Genomic DNA, 19,329 nt, shown 5'->3' with positions numbered 1-19,329 from the left:
GCTAGTGGCTTTGCTCTGTGACTTCCAAAGTGTCCACAAGACTGACTGACTCCTGTCTCTGTGGCCGCGGCTGCCAGAGGAACGGGGCGGGAGTGGGGGTGGTCACACCTGCATCGCTCACCTGGTTCCTGTCCCTGGCGTTGGCGTACCGGAACCTCTGGATGTAATAGAAGACCAGCCAGGCCAGCGAGATGATCATGAGCACGATGAAGGAGATGGAGACGAACACCACGGACGTGCGGCTGACGTACTTCTGCAGGTTGCGTGTGCCGATGCTGATATACATGGTCACCGTGAGGTTCCGCTCCAGCAGGCTCACCAGCTCCCTCCCTTTGGGCTCTGGGATCATGATGGCCACGATGTCCTCAACCCCTGTGAAGAGAAAGGTGATGGGAGGAGGGGGTGATGAGGAGGTGAGACAGGGAGCCCGTCACATTGGGCGCCCACAACTGCGACCCTTGGGTGACAGCGCTGTGCCAGGTGGAGGCCCAAGGTGGACAGGCAGCTGCTTCCTTCCTGTGCAGGAGAAAGGGGCATGGAAGGGACTCAGGACTTAGGGACGGAAGCTCCCTAAGTCTCCCTAGTCTCCAGGATTCAGACCCTGGTCTGGTCCAAGGAGTCTCCTCAGCCAGCACTGGGTACAGTCAGGAGAGGGGACTTCACCCTCCCTGCCCCCAGGGCAAATGATCCACCTGATGCCATCTGTCTCCAAGCCCGCCTTCGGATGTGCCCTCAAGTGCCCTCAAGCAGCTGGTCACTTGCTTTGGGCTGTCACTTCCAAGGTGGGTTTCTCCTGCCGTGTGGGTCCAGAATGAGTCTGGCCCCAAACAAGGTTTCTTAAAGAGCTCTGATAAGGATTTGTCAGCATATGGTAACAGCCCCGGCACTATTTTCTGCCTGTTTCCTCTATTTTTTTTTTCTTTCTATTTTTTATTTGACAGGACAGAGAGAACATGAAAAAGAAGGGGAGAATGAGAGGGATAGAGAAAGATAAGACACCTGCAGACCTGCTTCACTGCTTGTGAAGCGTCCCCCTACACATGGGGAACTGGGGGGCTTGAACCTGGATCCTCCTGCATGATGATGTGTGTGCTCAACCGGGTATGCCACCCTTCCCCTGCTTTTCTCTAATCCAGTGTATTCACATCAGACAGACAGAGAGAGGATGGAGGCCAGACAGATGGCTCTAACACTGAGGCCAGGGAAACAGCTCAACCGGGAAAGTACAGGAATGGGATGCCTGAGGCTTCTGGTTCAATTCCTGGTGCCGCATGTACCAGAGTGGTGCCACCCTGAAAAAACAAAATGGTTCTCCTCCACTCTCAGCTGTCCCCAACTCAACATTTGTGTCACTGATGCTTTGGAGCTGCTGCTTTGGTCTGAGTCCCTGAGCCACTGTCCCCTTCCCAGGGGCACTGTCTGTCTGTGAAGGGGCCTCTTCAGTAAGGACCTGGCCCCACACCAAACCAAACTACTTGGCAAGCCCTCACAGGAAACAGCCAGACGTTTTTCTTCTTCTTTTTTTTTTTTTTGCCTCCAGGGTTATTGCTAGGGCATGGTGCCAGCACTACAAATCCACTGCTCCTGGTGGCCACCTTCCTCCATTTTATTGGCTATGACAGAGAGAAATTGAGAGGGGAGGGGAATAGAGAATGTGTGTGAGAGAGAGAGACACCTGCAGACCTGCCTCACCGATTCTGAAGTATCATCCCCATCCCCCTGTAGGTGGGGAGTGAGAGCTCAAAATCCTGGTCTTTGCACGTAGTATTATGTGTGCCTTACCACATGTCTGCACTATGTATCCACTGCTCCTGGCAGCCATTTCCCCCATTTTATTGGACAGAACAGAGAGAAATTGAGAGAGGAGGGGGAGAGAGAAAGACAGATACCTGCAGACCTGTTTCACCGCTTGTGAAGTGATCCCCCTGCAGGAACCTTGCACGGGCCCTCACGCTTAGTACTACGTGGACTTACCTGGGTGCACCACTGTCATGTCTCCTGGCAGACACCCAGACTTGACCACCAAGGTGGTCACTGAGCCAGGCATCCAGGAGCTACCCCTGTTCAGATGCCTGTGGGCAGAACCCCACCTGCATATCTCCCTTTCACTGAGGGAGCTCGCTCGCACTCGGGACGTGGCTATGCAGGACACACCTGGAGTGGGGGGCATGGGCCTGCACCCCGTCACATCTGCTCTGGTGGTCGGTCTCCAGCCTCTCTGAGGCTATTTGAGGTTTTCATTTACCCTTGATCTCTCTCTCCCTGCTGGTGTTCAGTCCCCAGTTCCCTGACATTGTCTCACTCAGCTGGATCAATACCCGAAAGCCGCCTACACACAGGCCCTCCTCCGCCTGCTCCATTCGTCACATTCTCTGAAAAAATCCTAAAACCCTTGCACTGGCCCTACCATGCCATCCCAAACCACAGGGTGTTTAGATCGGCCGGTTATTTCTGGGAATTACTGGAACCCATGGTTTGCATTCTAACCTTGCAGAAGTTAAGGGCAATTCGAGGCTCTTTCTCTTTTCATCTTTACTTGGGCTAATGGGCTGAGTGTGGTCTGAGGTTTCCTGAGGGATCAGGGTTGCTGGAGGGTTTGTCTCCACAGAAGTGCGGTCTTGTATTCTCCCCACCCACCCACCCACCCCAGAGTCTTTTACTTTGGTGTAATACTCCAATTCCATTTCAGGTTCGACTTACAGGTCCATGAAAGATGATGAATAACATAGTGGGGGTTGTATTGTTAAATGGGAATCTGGGGAATGTTATGCATGTACAAACTATTGTATTTACTGTTGAATGTAAAACATTAATTCCCCAATAAAGAAATAAATTATTAAAAAAAAAAAAAGAAGTGCGGTCTTGGGAGTTGGGTGGTAGTACAGCAGGTTAAGTGTAGGTGGCGCAAAGCGCAAGGATCACCGTAAAGACCCCAGTTCAAGCCCCCAGCTCCCCACCTGTGGGGGTTCGCTTAATAAGTGGTGAAGCAGGTCTGCAGTGTTTATCTTTTTCTCTCCCCCTCTCTCCATTTCTCTCTGTCCTATCCAACAACAAAGACAGACAACAATAATAACTACAACAATAAAACAATAAGGGCAACAAAAAGGGAATAAATAAATAAATATTTTTTAAAAAAGCTATGGGTCTTACTGTATCCTGGACTGATCTGGCCTATCTTAGAAGCACTGCCTCTCATTTATTCCCTTATTTATAACATTTAAGCACCAAAAGGGCTCTGGGGAAGAAGGACAGGGAGTGGGGCGCTTTTAAAAGGACCTGATTTGAGAGTGTTCAGCAGACAATTAAATGAGAAAAGAAATTGTGCCCATGTGCTAACAGCTGTGCCGTAAACCATTAACCTCCTGATTAAGAAAATAAAGAGAAAATGTTTTTAGAATGTCTATTCAAGTCTCTAGAATCTTTTCTTTTTGTGTGAGCAGGGGTCTTGGGTGAGACTTTGCATGCTCACATTTACACACATGTTATTGTTTCAGGAGAACAATTTTGCTACCAGATTCATCTATAATTTCCAGTTTTGACAGTCTGCTTAGAAAGTTCTTATCTCATGTTTCTTTAAAAAAATTTTAAAATTATCTTTGCTTATTGGATAGAGACAGCCAGAAATAGAGAGAGAGAGAGAGAGAGAGAGAGAGAGAGACAGATAGAGACACCTGCAGCACTGCTTCACCACCTATAAAGCTTCCCCCCACGGGGGGGGGGGAACTGGGGGTTTGAACTCACATCTTACTCACTGTAATGTGCACTCAACCAGTTGTGCCACCACCCGGCCCTGTCTCAGAAGGTTTCAAGAAGCAGTTTTGTGTGTCTTCAATGACAGAAATGTGCATAAAAATACAACACCTCAAAACTGTAATATTTTAGGGTTCGGGAAAGACCTTCATGCCTAAGGCCACATGGTCCCAGGTTCAGTTCCCAGCACCACAAAAAGCTAGAGCTGAGTAGTGCTCTGGGAAGCAAACATATAACACACACACTTCAGTCTTGAACAACCTAAGTGTGTTTTATAATTACACAATATATAATTACACAATATCAGGCAGTAGTGCAGTGGGTTAAGTGCACGTGTCACAAAGGATAAGGACAGGAGTAATGATCCTGGTTCGAGCCCCCGGCTCCCCACCTACAGGGGAGTTGCTTTACAGGCAGTGAAGCAGGTCTGTAGGTCTATGTTTCTCTCCCCCTCTCTGTCTTCCCCTCCTCTCACCATTTCTCTCTGTCCTATCCAACAATGACGACATCAGTAACAACAACAATAATAACCAGAACAATAAAAAAATATGAGCAACAAAAGGGAAAATAAATAAATATAAAAAAATAAATAAATATAAAAAAAATAAAATTAATTTATATATATTAAATAATTTATATATATAAATTAAAAAATATATATAAATATATAAAAATTTATATATATATTTATATATAAAATTTTTTATATATAAATATAAAAAATATATAAAAAATTAATAATTACACAATATTACTGAGCTCTTGTATGTGATAGGAGAGCGTAGAAAGATATAAACCCCTCACCCCCAGTTCTCCGACATACCTACATCTACTTTTAGAACTGTGTTGTTGTAAGTTTGACCATTTCTTGAAACAGTACCAGGATGTTTTAGCTCTGTAGCTATTACCGTATTTATTATCTGGTAGCCTCACCCTGCAATTTTCTTATTATCTACTTACTGCATAGCCTCAAGAGACCACAAAGCCTAGTGTGGAGACCAGGGCTCTCCAATAACCCCAAGAGCTTGGCATTTTATAAATAGGTTGAACCAAATACCCACAAAATTTTAAATTACTCGTGATCCATTTTCAGGGATTCGAGAAAACATTTTCTCTTCATGTTGGGTAAAGTATAATGAACTATTTTCGAGCATTTATTTTGAACTCTAGTGCTTACTGACACTGCGTGTGTGGTTTGGACCTCTGCTCTGCCGTCCTGACCTGTGACAGCGGCTGGGAATAGACAGCAGTGACCATGGCGGTGGGCGGGCCGGGTCCTCACTCACCCTGGATGCTTGCAAGGAGTCTTGCAGCTGAGAGGGTTCTGGTACCAGCCTGTGCACAGTGAGCAGAGATCCAGGGGCAATGTTTTTCTCCCTGTGCACTCCGTCATCAGGACTGCAGGCACCCCAAATGGCAGTGATGGGAAACTGGGGTAAGCCCTGTGCTGAGTCTGATCAGAGCACAGAGGACAGAGTAAAGGTTACCTGCTCCCCAGCTCTCAGCTTCACACGAGAAGTGTGCACCAAGGAGAAAGCCAGACTCTTTCTTCTGCTCTTTTCTCTTCTCCATGGCAATCAGCTAGAATTCACAACTACAGAGTGAGGGGCGGCAGATTCTCCCCCAGAAGAGAGGGTCTCTAATTTGGGGTGGCTCCATTTGTAAGTTTTTCTCTTCTCTTTTTCCTTTCTGTTTCTTTTTTAATTTTAAAATGGCACAACAGCAACACATTCCATGGCCACTGGCTTTCATGTCTGCCTCTGGGTCTCTTTTCTCCTTTTTTTATATTATTATTACTTATCTTTTTTTTTTTTTTGGTCTCCAGTTTCTGGGGCTGGTGCCAGCACTATCTACCACTTCTGGTGGACTCCCCCCCCCCCTTTCCATTTGATAGGACCAAGAGAAACTGAGAGGGGAGGGGAAGACAGAGAGGGAGAGAGAAAGGCACCTGCAGGCCTGCTTCACCGCTCATGAATCAGACACCCTGAAGGTGAGGAGTGGGGGCTCAAACCCGGCTCCTTGTGCGTAGCTTTGTACTTAGTACCATGTGCACTTAACCGGGCGTGTCACCTGCCAGCCCCCTGGATCTTTTCCAAGCTAAAGAAAATGATTACAGGCTAAGGGGTGGCGCCTCCTTGTGCGGGTGTGTGGGATGCACTTTCCACAGAAGCCGCTCAGCTCTGGGCAGGCAACCCCACGGCCAGTGGGGTGAGATCTGCTCACCTCACGGCACCGTGACTGCTTCTCATGGCTTGAGGGGCAGCTGGGGAGCGAGAGAAGGTGCTGGAAGCCCAGCTCGTTTACCCACTGGGGTCTATGCTGCACAGGGGAGGCTCTGAGATGGAGCCCTGCGGACTGGGCTCTGCTGTGACGCCGTGGCACCCGGTCATGCTCTGAAAAAGCAGCGTCTGCTCAGACAGCTCCTTCTGCCACATGAAGTCAGCCTGCTGGGAGCACTTCCGCTCCTGAGAGATGGCTGCTCTGTAGTCCCAGCAGGCTCTGGAAAGACTCTCCAGCCTCGCGAGAGAGACATGTGCTCATAACACAATGGGGCCTGGCTGCCAGACGCACATCTGTAGCAGCTGGATTACAATCCCCCCCGCCCCCGCCTTCCCTGAGAGCACCAACTGCAGCGTCTAATTCAGGAGATGCAGCCGAGGGAGGAATCAGAACAGAACACCTCAGAGTGGAGACTGGCTGGGGGGTCCTTCCCCAGCACATAGAGAGACCAGGGGTCTGGAGCACTGCACCCACAGCCCATCCAGGACCCCACAGGAGCACCCACACTCACAGCTCAGGACTCCCAGGCGTGTGCCCTGCCCCCTCTCGGGCTCCCGAGAGCATCACCAGCCCCCTTCTCACGGCTCTCCTCCCTTCCCTCCGGTCTCTGCTTTAGTCTCCAGAGAAGCCTCCTTAGAATTTAGGAAGAAACAAGACCGGCATGCAGTGTTCTGTTTGTAGATATTTTCTAGTCTTTAGATTTACTTATTAGAGAGACGGAGCTCAGTTCTGGTATACTGGGATGCCTGGGATTGAACCTGGGACCTCAGAGCCTTTGGCACATAAGACTGATGCACAACCACTGTGCCAGGTCCCTGGCCCCAGATACTCTCTACCTACACATTCAGCAGTGATGGTCAGCTCCCAATTATCGGCCGCGCTCCAGGGAGAGCATGTCTGTGAAATAATTCTAAAAGCTGCAAAGCACCATTTTGATAGGAAGTATCATCTCTTTCCGCATCAAATGAAAATAATGTCAAACACAATGCAAAGATTCTAAATAAGTGCTCACAAATAGAATTTAACAATATTGTAAAAACAACAACAACAAGTATCTTCACAGACATGCAGGGTCTACTTAAGGTGCGTGAGGGAGGCCAAACATTAGGAAGTACAGGCTATTTCCCGCCTTCAGACAGGAACCAGTCAGAGGAGTTGAGCAGGGCACGGGGATCGTCGTGTGTAGCACCTGTCTCCTGGCATTGGCATCTCTGCTGTGCCACTGGCGCCTTAGCTGTGCCGGCTCTCCAGCGGCCAAGGGGTCTCACAGCCCCCTCACAGCTACATGGGGCTCTGTGATGACTCTGGTCACTGAGCTGTGCACGGAGATGAATGCACCCCCAGAACTCGGCCCCTCAAAAGGCTGAACTTGTGTGTGTTTCAGTGCCTGCATCCCCTTGTTCCTGACTTCAGGGGCAGGGAGGTGAAGCACCCTGCTCTATTTTTTATTCCCCTCCAGTGCTCTCACTGGGGCTCAGTGCCAGCACTACAAACCCACTGCTCCTGACAGCCATTTTCCCATTTTACTGGATAGGACAGAGAGAAATTGAGAGGAGAGGAGGAGATAGAGAGGGAGAGAAAGACACTTGCAGATCTGTTTCACTGCTTGTGAAGCAACCTCCCTGCAGGTGGGGAGTTGAACTCCGATCCTTGCATGGGTCCTTGTGCTTCGTACTATCTGTGTCCCTGACCGCCCCACCAACAACCTGTTCTTGGAAGAAGATGACTCTCATTCCTGGTTTTATTTTAAATATAGAGGGAGAGGGAAAGAGTGACATTTGCAGACCTGCTTCACCACTTGTGAAGTGTCCCCACTACAGGTGGGGAGCAGGGACTTGAACCCATACCCAGCCACCCACTACCTCCACACAGAAACTTTTTCTAAAAGATACAAGCTACTACCAAGGAAGCAGATTCCACTTGAACCTAAGGGCTACTGAAGAATCACACACTTAGTCCCAGACCTGTGTGATCTGTCAGCTCCGCATGGAAGATCAATGTTGTTGTGTTGGTGTTGCATTAGGTGAAGGAAACCAGCTTCTGCAGATAGGAGCTTGAACCTGGGTACTTTCATGTGGTGATACGTGTGCTTAACCAGGTGCACCACCGCTTGGCCCTTGGTCACAGATGTTTTGTATGGTTCCAAAGTGTGTTCTGCTAACTACTCAGGTTCAAGGGAAGGTGAGTGCTGTCCTGAACTCTGTATATCAATTAATTAATTAATTACTATTTAGCTGAGCTGGGATCTCACTAATGTATGATTTTATAGCTCCAAGAGAAACTCTATCACCTTCTGTTCAGAGAAAGAAAAAGAGAGAGGGGGGTCGGGCAGTGGCGAACCGAGTTAAGCACACATAGTACTAAGCACAAGGATCCCGGTTCAAGCCCCTGCTCCCCACCTGCAGGAGGGACGTTTCACAAGTGGTGAAGCAGGTCTGCAGGTCGGTCTGTCTGTCTGTCTGTCTATCTATCTATCTATCTATCTATCTATCTATCTATCTATCTTCCCTTCTAAATTTCTCTCTGTCCTATCCAATAAAATGAAAAAAAAAAAAAAAAAAAAGGCCTCCAGGAGCAGTGGATTATGTAGTGCAGGCACAGAGCCCCAGTGATAACTCTGGAGGAAGAAAAAAAGAGAGAGAAAGAAGAGAGAGAGAGAGACAGAGAGGAGGAGAGACACGAGTACACTAGCCACTAGCTCTTCCCCTGAGCCCTGGCACGTGCATATGGCTCCAGGGCAGGATCCTGGGCTGCGCACATGGTCAGCCCTATGCCCTGCCTAAGCTCACCCATGGGGCTTTCTTTCCTGCAACTCAAACATGTCTCTGTCTGTTGGGAACGGAAGTGTGGTGTGTCTGAAACCCGAGGAGAGCCTGGAAAAGAAAAACGAGCAAGTGTGAACATGCATAATTCAGGATCCAAACTGACGCTCCATCATGCAAGCCAACTGACCCTTTTTCCAAGAAAAACTTTAAACTCAGCACGTGAGCAGGTCATGTGAGCCGGTGGGAGCTAGCTGATGGGAACCAACCCCCAGGTGCTCCGCTGGCTGGGACTGTCTGATTCTGGACGCCCCCAGCACTTCTGAGTGCCACCCCTGCTCTCTGTGGATGCCCCCAGCACTTCTGAGTGCCGGCCCTGCTCCCTGTGTCAGAGACCGGTAGCTATCGTCAGAGGCAAACACTCAGCTCACGACAGACTCTTTCTTTTTGCTGCCAGCATTTTACACCCCTGGGATTGCCTGGTCCTAGTGGACACTCTCTGTTTCTCTTTTAATTCCACATAAGACAGACGTGGGGGGAGAGTAGGGGACTTGACCGGGTGAGCTGTCTCCCAGCCTCCAGTAAAACTAACTTCTATGAAATTAAAAGTAAAATCTTCCAAGGAGATGCTAGCTGCAGCCACTCTTATTTTCCTTCGGAGAGCTTTAGTAGCTCCCCTCAGAGATGCCAACTTTTCAACTACATTTGAGATGTTCAATGACTTATTTGTTTTTTTAAAACTCTTAATTTTCTTGCTCTTTATGTAGAATTCCTACAACTTGGTGAAACTAGAGGGGGAGTGATAAATATCAAGAAAGGTGTTTTATTTATAGTAGTACCTGTGGCATCTTGAACAGGATTGAACAGTAGCTCATTTTTAGCTTTGTATGAATTTCAAATGGTCAAAGATGAGGTGATGGAGCCCAGGATGAAATAAATCATAGGATAGTGTACCAGACTGACTTTTAAAAGAATTCAGTCTCGTACTACAGCAAACACCCATGCTTAAATCGCCTTCTGTTTATGCATAAAAGATAAAAATGTCTAAATTCTAATTACAGTTGCGAGAAAACTTGTTACACATCGAGGTCCCATTAAACAGTAGGCTGGCAGGTCTGGGGGGCAGCGAGACAGGTCAGAACACCTGTTAGAACACCAACTTGTTCGTACGCCTGTGAACACAGAGGCCTCAGGCTCAGCCCCTGGCAGCACCTTACACCAGAGCTGAGCGGTACTCTGGTTTCTCTCTAGTTCTCTCTCTGTCTTAGGAATAAATAAACCACACTTGGGAGAAATCAGACTAATGCAGTCATAGGACAGGCAGACATGAGAAATCAGATTATCCCAGAGAGAGAACTGATGGGCTTTTTCTTCTTGACTACCTAAGAAATGACATCAAATAGCTAAGTGACCTTGAAGGGCTTTCCAAACTTTTGAGCCGCCAATTCACTATCTCCAGATTTCTTTTTTAAAAAAAATTTTAAAAATATTTATTTATTTATTTCCTTTTGTTGCCCTTGTTGTTTTATTGTTATAGTTATTACTGTTGTTGTTATTGATGTTGTCGTTGTTGGATAGGACAGAGAGAAGTCAAGAGAGGAGGGGATGACAGAGAGGGGGAGAGAAAGAGAGACACCTGCAGACCTGCTTCACTGCTTGTGAAGCGACTCCCCTGCAGGTGGGGAGCTGGGGGCTTGAACTGGGATCCTCACGCTGGTCTTTGCACTTTGCGCTACGTGCGCTTAACCCGCTGCGCTACCGCCCAACTCCCTATCTCCAGATTTCTAATGGTACATGTACCCGGGACAAAGGGCTGAGTGAAGATGACGTGAAATGAATGAAGCATTTAGGGGCCAGGTAGTGGCTCACCTGGTTGGGCCCACATGTTATAATGCTCAAGGACCCAGGTTCAAGCCCCCGCTCTCCACCTGCAGGGGGCAAGCTTTGCAAGTGGTGAAGCAGGGCTGCAGGTGTCTCGCTGTCTCTCTCCCTCTCTACCACCCCTTCCTTCAATTTTTGGCTGTATCTACCCAAAGAATAAATAAAGGTAACTTAAAAAAAACATAAAAAATGAAGCACATAAGGAACCCAGAACACAGCTGAAGTCCTCACGCTTGTCAGCAAAAGGAAAATCAGAAAGACAGACAGAACACGGCCAGGCTGCCGTCCAGCGGTCCAGCTCATACTGCTGTCTCAAGGCAGTGGGAGAAGCAACGCCACACTTTTCAGCTTGAAACAGTTACGCAGAGCGAGTTCAGCTTTTTGTGAACGACTGGGGAGAGAAGAAGGTCACCTCCATTATTCCCCCATGGAGACTATTTTTAGCAATGCTGGCGAGAACTGAACAGCAGTCATGACGGCTCCACTCCCCTGCACACGCAGACACGTGTAACATGTTAGTGTGCGTCACCGCAGGGAAGAGCAAGAGACACGCACGGAGCATCTCCCCAAGCTTTCGCTTGTCTGCCGGTGGCAGAAGTGACCTGGCATCCTCACCCCGTTACTTGACTCATTCGACTCACTACTCTGTTTCCTTTGAGTTTCCTTCCTAGTTGTCTGCAATGGTCTTTGAAATCAAGACACGAGTGTTCTCTTTATACTTTGTGCCCTGTGCACTTAACCTGCTGCGCTATTGCCTGGCCCCCTGAGGTGAAGTATTTGAAACCCTAACACTGACTGCAGTCATTAGTTTATATATTTTAAATGCACATATTTATCTTCTACATAATTCTGTCCCTTCTTAACAGCAATCTGAAGTGCAGGGTTTTTCTCTCTCTCTAGAAGCTGGGATTCCTGTAGCTCTCCCTTAAGCGTAAGATGACATGGACCAAGAACTCAATACAAGTCAGGTCAGTTAAAAGATCAGCCATTCCAAACTCCATTCACGATGAATAAAACAACAAAAAAAATCAGCTCCTCACTAGAACTCTGTATGGCCTGATCAAGGATTAACTTGCCTGTGGCATGGCTAATTTTGTGACAGATGCTAGTGAAATACATATGACGTGGTAGAATGCAAATCAATCAATCAATCAATAATCAACTACTGGTCCACTGAGAATACCTAATAAATATGAGACAGAACTTGATACACTTTGGCAGAAAGTCAGAGGGCTTCTCATGGATGAAGGTTTCCAATCCCAAGAACTGGAAAATACCGCATAGCCTTTAAGCAGACCCATATTCTAGCCACTAGTTAATGCCTAACACTGTCATGAAATGCTTCCAGTCCAGACTAGCAAGTGTTGAAGTCTACTCAGCTCCAGGACATTTAGACCCCCACCAACACTTCTCTGGGCAGAAGGAGTTGGCTACATTTTATCAGGATCTCAAGAAAGAGTTGAGTGATTGGATATGTATTTTGAAAAAGCCCTACAGATCTGATTGTTTATACATGCATATCATTTCCCAGTTTTCCATATAACAATACAACCCCCACTAGGTCCTCTGTCATCCTTTTGGGACCTGTATTCTCTCCCCCTGCCCCCAACCCATCCCAGAGTCTTTGACTTTGGTGCAATATGCCGATTCTAGTTCAGGTTCTACTTGTGTTTTCTCTTCTGATCTTGTTTTTCAACTTCTCAAGCATGAGCTTTTAAGTGTGACCCCAACACTGCACATGCCTGCGTGGCGCTCTGCTTCTCACTCATCCCCTTTCCTCTCCCTCTCTCTCTCTCTCTCTCATTAAAAAAGTACCTCGGGGGGCTGGGTGGTAGTAGCACAGCAGGTTAAGCACATGTGTGCAAAGCTCAAGGACCTGCATAAGGATCCCGGGTTGAGCCTCCGGCTCCCCACCTGCAGGGGAGTCGCTTCACAGATGGTGAAGCAGGTCTGCAGGTGTCTGTCTTTCTCTTCCCCTCTCTGTCTTCCCCTCCTCTCTCCATTTCTCTCTGTCCTATCCAACAACAACAATGACAATAACACCAACAATAACAACAAGGGCAATACAATGGGAAAAATGGCCTCCAGGAGCCGTGGATTCGTAGTGCAGGCACCAAGCCCCAGCGATAACCCTAGAGGCAAAAAAAAGTACCTCAAGGACGCCCTCCCTCCCATATGGCCTGTTTTCCCATCATTGCTCAGAGCCCTCCAGTGGACTTAAGTCCCATGACTCCCAGTGGGAACCTGCTGATCACACACCCCTGACGAGCCCCCTTCATCCCCAGCACCAAGTCTGTCTTTTTTGCAATCACCTCTCAGGTATCTGGTTTGCACTCAGTTGTTTCATGTCTGCATCTGAGGGGAGAACAAACAGAGACCTCTCTTCTTTGATTGTCTCTTCAGAGAGTCAAAGCGGTGAAGCAGGTCTGCAGGTGTCTTTCTCTTCCCCTCTCTATCTTCCCCTCCTCTCTCCATTTCTCTCTGTCCTATCTAACAACAACAACTTCAATAACAATAACAACAATAACTACAACAACAGACACCCTCTGTATAAGCTACAATGCCTTCCCAACACAGCTGCTTCCTGGAACAATGTAATAGGTTTGCAAACAGAAAGGGAGTATCAAGGGCAAAAACTCAAAGTTCTCCTCACATATTTCTTAAGCTCCAGCATCTTTCAGTGTGATAGAGAATTTCCAAAAATTTAGCCTCAGAATATGTGCTTATAATAAGATTGTGGTGCGTTTGTAAGAGGGTCTCACCACAGAACAGAATAACTGAGGATAGAGGGTTAAGAATGTGTAGAAAGACTGAGTACATGCAGAAACTTCGAGGCAGAGAAGGTGGTTGTGTAAAAGTGGAAGGTCCAAGTCTGAGAAGAAAACTGAGATGATGAAGGTCAGACTGCACTTATCCTGAGAAGGCCCCAACTCAGAGCAGAGGGCCAAGGAAGTCAGGGGTTTGATACAGAAAAGCAAATGTGCCAACGTGTATCTGTAGCCGCCAAGGTTGCTGCCATGCTTTGTCCGTAACTGCTTGTCCCGTCAGCTTCTGTAACCCTGACTAGCTTCTGCCCTCCTAAAAGGTAACACCCACCCCCAAGTGCTGTAACTTATGCTGAGGCTAAACTTGCCCAGACACAGCTATGCAGGAAAGATAACAGTAACTATAACAGTTACTAAGGCAACCAGACCCCGAGCAGTGGGTCCAAGCTCCACCCCCTTAACCTTGCAGCCTCTGTTTCTGTTTGCTCTCAAGCCTGCACCCCCTATATAAGCTTGTTCTGTCTCTTTGTTCATGGCCAGAATTCTCAGAGATCTGGACTCTTGGCTGGTGTGTAATAAAGACTCTTCTTCCTTCACCCACCCCGGCTCCAGTCTTCTTGATTTACAGCAGATTTCCTTAAAAAGTTTATACCGAGAACCCTGATGGTGTTGGAAGCTTCATGCTGTTACAGGAAACTTCCAGTCAAACTACCCCAGAGAGGGCTTTCCCAGGAGACCTTTCTCCCAGGCCCCTGTTGATGGAAGAGGCTGCGCTTTGTGTGCTGAGCAGGGGGCACTTGGGGAAAATACCCAGCTCGGTGGTCTTTGCTGTCTAATTTGGCCATGTGCAGGACTGGAGGCAGCTAGTGTGACTGGGGGAGCGGGAGGGCCGTTCCCACTTTAATTAACATGACTTTATCAAAATTCAGCTCTCAGGGTGAGGGCAAACAGCCTAATGTGTTTAAACAATAAGCTTGTAGTCCTGAGACCTTAGAGGTTCCAGGTTCAGTCCCTGGCAGCACTCTGTACCAGAGCTGAGCAGTGTTCTGATCTCCGCTCTCTCTAAAGCCTTCTCCCGTTCATAAAAATGATTTAGTTAATTAATCTTAAAAATTACATCCAGCGAGTCGGGCGGTAGCGCAGCGGGTTAAGCGTATGTAGCACAAACCAGCAAGGATCCCGGCTCGAGCCCCCGGCTCCCCGCCTGCAGGGGAGTGGCTTCACAGGCGGTGAAGCAGGTCTGCAGGTGTCTGTCTTTCTCTCCCCCTCTGTCTTCCCCTCCTCTCTCCATTTCTCTCTGTCCTATCCAACAATGACGACATCAATAACAACAACAGTAATAACTACAACAATTAAAAAAAACAAGGGCAACAAAAGGGAATAAATAAATAATTTTTAAAAATTACAACCAGATCTCAGTTTAATTACTGAATCTTAAATATTCTTTTTTTATTTTATATTTATTTATTTATTTTCCCTTTTGTTGCCCTTGTTTTTTTATTGTTGCTGTAGTTATTGTTGTTATTGATGTCGTTGTTGTTGGATATGATAGAGAGAAATGGAGAGAGGAGGGGAAGGTAGAGAAGGGGAGAGAAAGACAGACACCTGCAGACCTGCTTCACTGCCTGTGAAGTGACTCCTCTGAAGGTGGGGAGCCAGGGGCTCGAACTGGGATCCTTGCTGGTCCTTGTGCTTCATGCCACTTGTGTTTAGCCCACTGCTCTACCGCCCGACTCCCTTAACTATTCTTGAGACCACTTGGATAAGGGACTCCCTTTTCTTTTTTTTTCAAGCATTTTATAAAAATCCCAGTGTCGATCTACCTGACAAAATTCAGCATCCCAACAGAGGGGGAAAAGATAGGCACTGGAATTTGAAGAACCAGCATAAAAAGTCATCATTAGTTATTCAAATCTCAGAAGTGTTTTTTTTTTTTTAACATTAATTAGATGTTTGGGTACCGAAGTTGATGTATTGCACCAAAGTAAAAGTCTCTGGGGAGGGTGGTGGTGGGTGGGGAGAATACAGGTCCTGGAAAAGGATGACAGAGGACCTAGTGGGGGCTGTATTGCTATGTGGAAAACTGAGAAATGTTATGCATGTACAAACTATTGTATTTACTGTCAAATGTAAAACATTAGTCCCCCAATAAAGAAATTAAAAAAAAAGAAAATTAAAAAAAATTAGCTGTTCAGGTGATGCCATTCGGGTCTGCTGGGTTATATCAGAGATGAGTCTTTCCCCATGGTTACTGGAGAGCTGAAGTGACATCTGTGCTCACAGTGTAAGTCTACCAGACGGCACAGTGCAGTCAGACTACCCACCACCTTTGACTGCTAGCCTCGCGGGTAAAGTCATTGCTGGATAAAAAAAGATCAAGACAAGTAAATAACACTCCCTGTTCTTCAGGAGTTGACATTTAAAGAAATGTCACGGGTTAGATAATAACGTCAAAGTCAAACTTAGTAGCATAATACAAAGTAGAGGCACACAGAACTTTCTTGTGGAAGGGAACTGTTATTCATGAGCATGTCGCTGACTTTTGGCAAGTACATTACAGCAAGTGGTTTGAGAAGCAACGTTGTATCAAGAAGCCCTGCCCCAGCAGGGAAAGAGAGAGACAGGCTGGGAGTATGGATTGACCTGCCTATGCCCAAGTCCAGCGGAGAGGCAATTACAGAAGCCAGACCTTCCACCTTCTGCAACCTATAATGATCCTGGGTCCATGATCCCAGAGGGATAAAGAATAGGAAAGCTTCCGATGGAGGAGAGGGGATATGGAGCTCTGGTGGTAGGAAGTGTGTGGAACTGTACCCCTCGTATCCTATGGTCTTGTCGATATTTTTATTTTATTAAAAAAAAAAGTCTTCGCAAAGCTAATTCTGCTGGGACAATGGAGTGAGTGTTTTGTGACTGTTGGCTTTATGGACAGGAATGGAATAACAGAATCTGTCCATCTCAGGCTCAAGAGGAGTTTCATCACCAACTCCGACTTCATCTATGTCTTCATTTTCACAGGTGAGGAAAATAAGATCTGTCCAGGAGAGGGGACTTGTTTAAGGTCACAAGGACTTTTCCTTCTTCCATGTGGAAATGAACTCGGCGCTTGCACATGTGTGGCGCTCTTTGATGACTTCCCTGCCCCATTTGTTCATTTTTTTTTCCATCAGGGTTATCCTGGGGCTTGGTGCCAGCACTACAAAATCCACTGCTCCCGACAGCCATTTTTCCATTTTATTGGATAGGACAGAGAGAAATTGAGAGGGGAGGTGGAGATAGAGAGGGAGAAAGACAGACACCTGCAGACCTGCTTCACCTTTTGTGAAGCAGCCCCCGTCCTTCCTGTAGTGTGGAGCAGGGGCTCAAATCCTGGCCTACGCACAGGCCCCTGCACGTAGTATTACGTGCGCTTACCTGTGTGTGCCACCCCCCCCATTTGTTGATTTGTTATTCCTCAGAAAAAGAGAGGAGAGAAACCACAGCACGGCTCCACCATCCATGGAGCTCCCTAGGTGCTGTGCCCGGTGCTTCCATGTTGTGCTGTTGCTTGAACCCAGGGCCACATGCACAAGGCATGCACTCTACCAGGTGAACTGCTTCTCAGCTCTGATTTTGCCCATTTTCTAAGAAATGAGCCAGGGCCTCTCACATATGATCTGTGTGCCTACTCTGCATCACTGTGAGGCTGCTACGCTCAGGCCTGCCGTTCTCAGATGGACCAGTTCTTGGTCCTTCCTTCCATATTTGCGTCCGCATTTGTAAATCACGTGCTCATTCTGAACTTCCCTGGACGCACTATCTCAGACATTTCCTGTTGTCATTCAGCCGTGGTGGACGGGGACTTAGCCCACACTCCAAAGTCACTGGATGGGGCCCAAAATAGCTCACCAGGATAGTGAGCTGCTCTGCCACGTGCACAAACCGGGTTCAAGCCTGGCTCCCACCACACGGAAGGAAGCTGTGGTGCTGTGGGCACTTCCACTCTTTCTGCTTGTCTGTCTCTATCCACAAAATAATTGGGGGTCGGGCGGTAGTGCAGTGGGTTAAGGGCAGGTGGCGTGAAGCTCAAGGACCGGTGTAAGGATCCCAGTTTGAACCCTCGGCTCCTCCCCTGCAGAGGAATTGCTTCGCAGGCGGTGAAGCAGGTCTGTAGGTGTCTATCTTTCTCTCCCCCTCTCTATCTTCCCCTCCTCTCTCCATTTCTCTCTGTCCTATCCAACAACAACGACATTAACAACAACAAGGGTAACAAAAGGGGGGGAAATGGCCTCCAGGAGCAGTGGATTCTTGGTGCAGGCATTGAGTCCCAGCAATAACCCTGGAGGCAAGAAGAAAAAAAAAAGAAAAATAACAAAGAAGTCCCCGGGTGTCCGCTCATGTCCTGTGCAAATACTGCTCACGGTGCTAGATTATAGCTTGATAGCTTTCTTTCATTTCCCCCAAAGTTACCATCTTGCTTTCATGTACTAGAGTTTTCAAATTTCATTGCCCTATCCCACCCCCAAATGCTACTGCCTGGCCTACTAGCTTTTTCCAAAATGGAGATCCCAAATCTTCATCAGAAATATTCTTGCCTTTAGGTTCATGATTAGCCAACGATTTGTTCTGCTTTATATCTTAACTCTTTTTCAGCCACCAGGTTCCAGACGATACCATGATGCCAACCTGACTTTCCTGGGTAGAGGACCCCACTATGTGTCCTGAAGCCCCACCTCCCCCAGGTACCTGCCCCACTAGGGAAAGAGAGAGACAGGCTGGGAGTGTGGATCCACCTGTCAACGACCATGCTCAGCAGGGAAGCAATTACAGAAGCCAGACCTTCCACCTTCTGCATCCCATAGTGACCCTGGGTCCGTACTCCCAGAGGGATAAAGAATAGGAAAGCTATCAGGGGAGGGGATGGGATACGGAGTTCCGGTCGTGGGAATTGCGTGGAGTTGTACCCCTCTTATCCTATGGTCTTGTTAGTATTTCCATTTTATAAATATATTTTTTTAAAGACTACTTACAGCAGGAAGGGAAGCTCCTTATTTGGAGCCTTTTGCTCCCCTCTCCTGCAAATGCTACCACAAATCCTGGAGGGCTGGTCTCACTTAGTGGCTTCAAAGTGGCCCTGGGCCTTGGAGGAGGACACAAGGGCTAGTCTCAGGGAGGACTTCAGAGCAACTCAGTGCTTAACCCTTAGCTACCCAGCCCCAGACTGTTGGAGAAAAGGCTCAGGAGGCCTTTCTGCCAAGAACACGTGGAGCCAGACAGAACACCAGCCCGGGTCTTGTTATTGCAGTGGCGATGACATCCTGAGTCTCCTGATTCTCCTGATTCTCCTGACTCTTGCTTACCCCACCCGCTGGCTGTTAAGAGAGGCACCTGGCTCTCCAAGATTCCAGATGTGAGAAGAGTTATAACCAGCTGTTGCAGAACCACATACTTCGGTTTCTGAGAGGCATCCAGAGGCCCTCTGAAGAGTACTAGCACCACACTGTGCATCAGAGAAAGCAAAGAAAGCCCTCCAGACTTGCCCCCGACCCAAGGAAGCTGGTGGCAGAGTATAAGCTGGCTCCGAGGCATTCAGAGATATGAACACTGCTGATTACTAACAGATAAATGACAACCTCGCAGATGGCTGCTGTCAGCTGGGGCAAGCCAAGCTTCCTGGCAGAAGCACAGCATTTAAATATTCATACTGAGAATTCCAGCTCGTGGCGATCCACCCTGTAATATTCTAATGCCTGGCTCTGCCAGCACCAGCTCACGATCCTCCTACCTTGCTTTCTGTCTTGTCACTTGCAACCTAAGCACCAAGGGCCTATGAATTATTTATTGCCTGACTTTGGCAATGAGAGAACTGGAGGCAAACTGAAGGTAGGAACTGACCGTTGGGCTTGTTCTAG

At 47.7% G+C, this 19,329-nt stretch overlaps 1 protein-coding gene across 2 annotated transcripts in view; it reads right to left on the bottom strand.

The window, feature by feature from the left end:
* RNF150 (ring finger protein 150) overlaps window positions 1-19,329 on the bottom strand; it is a 170,035-nt gene that overhangs the window by 58,903 nt on the left and 91,803 nt on the right. For both annotated transcript variants that reach the window (XM_060179047.1, XM_060179046.1), the window contains exon 2: window positions 122-372. In XM_060179047.1, the coding sequence (XP_060035030.1) occupies window positions 122-372 (251 nt within the window). The remainder of the gene's footprint in view (window positions 1-121; window positions 373-19,329) is intronic.

The sequence above is a fragment of the Erinaceus europaeus genome, chromosome 19 (genome assembly GCF_950295315.1).
Source record: "Erinaceus europaeus chromosome 19, mEriEur2.1, whole genome shotgun sequence".
In the NCBI taxonomy this organism is placed as follows: domain Eukaryota; kingdom Metazoa; phylum Chordata; class Mammalia; order Eulipotyphla; family Erinaceidae; genus Erinaceus; species Erinaceus europaeus.
Note: the sequence above shows the minus strand (reverse complement) of the source record. Positions and strands in the feature narration are given on the sequence as shown.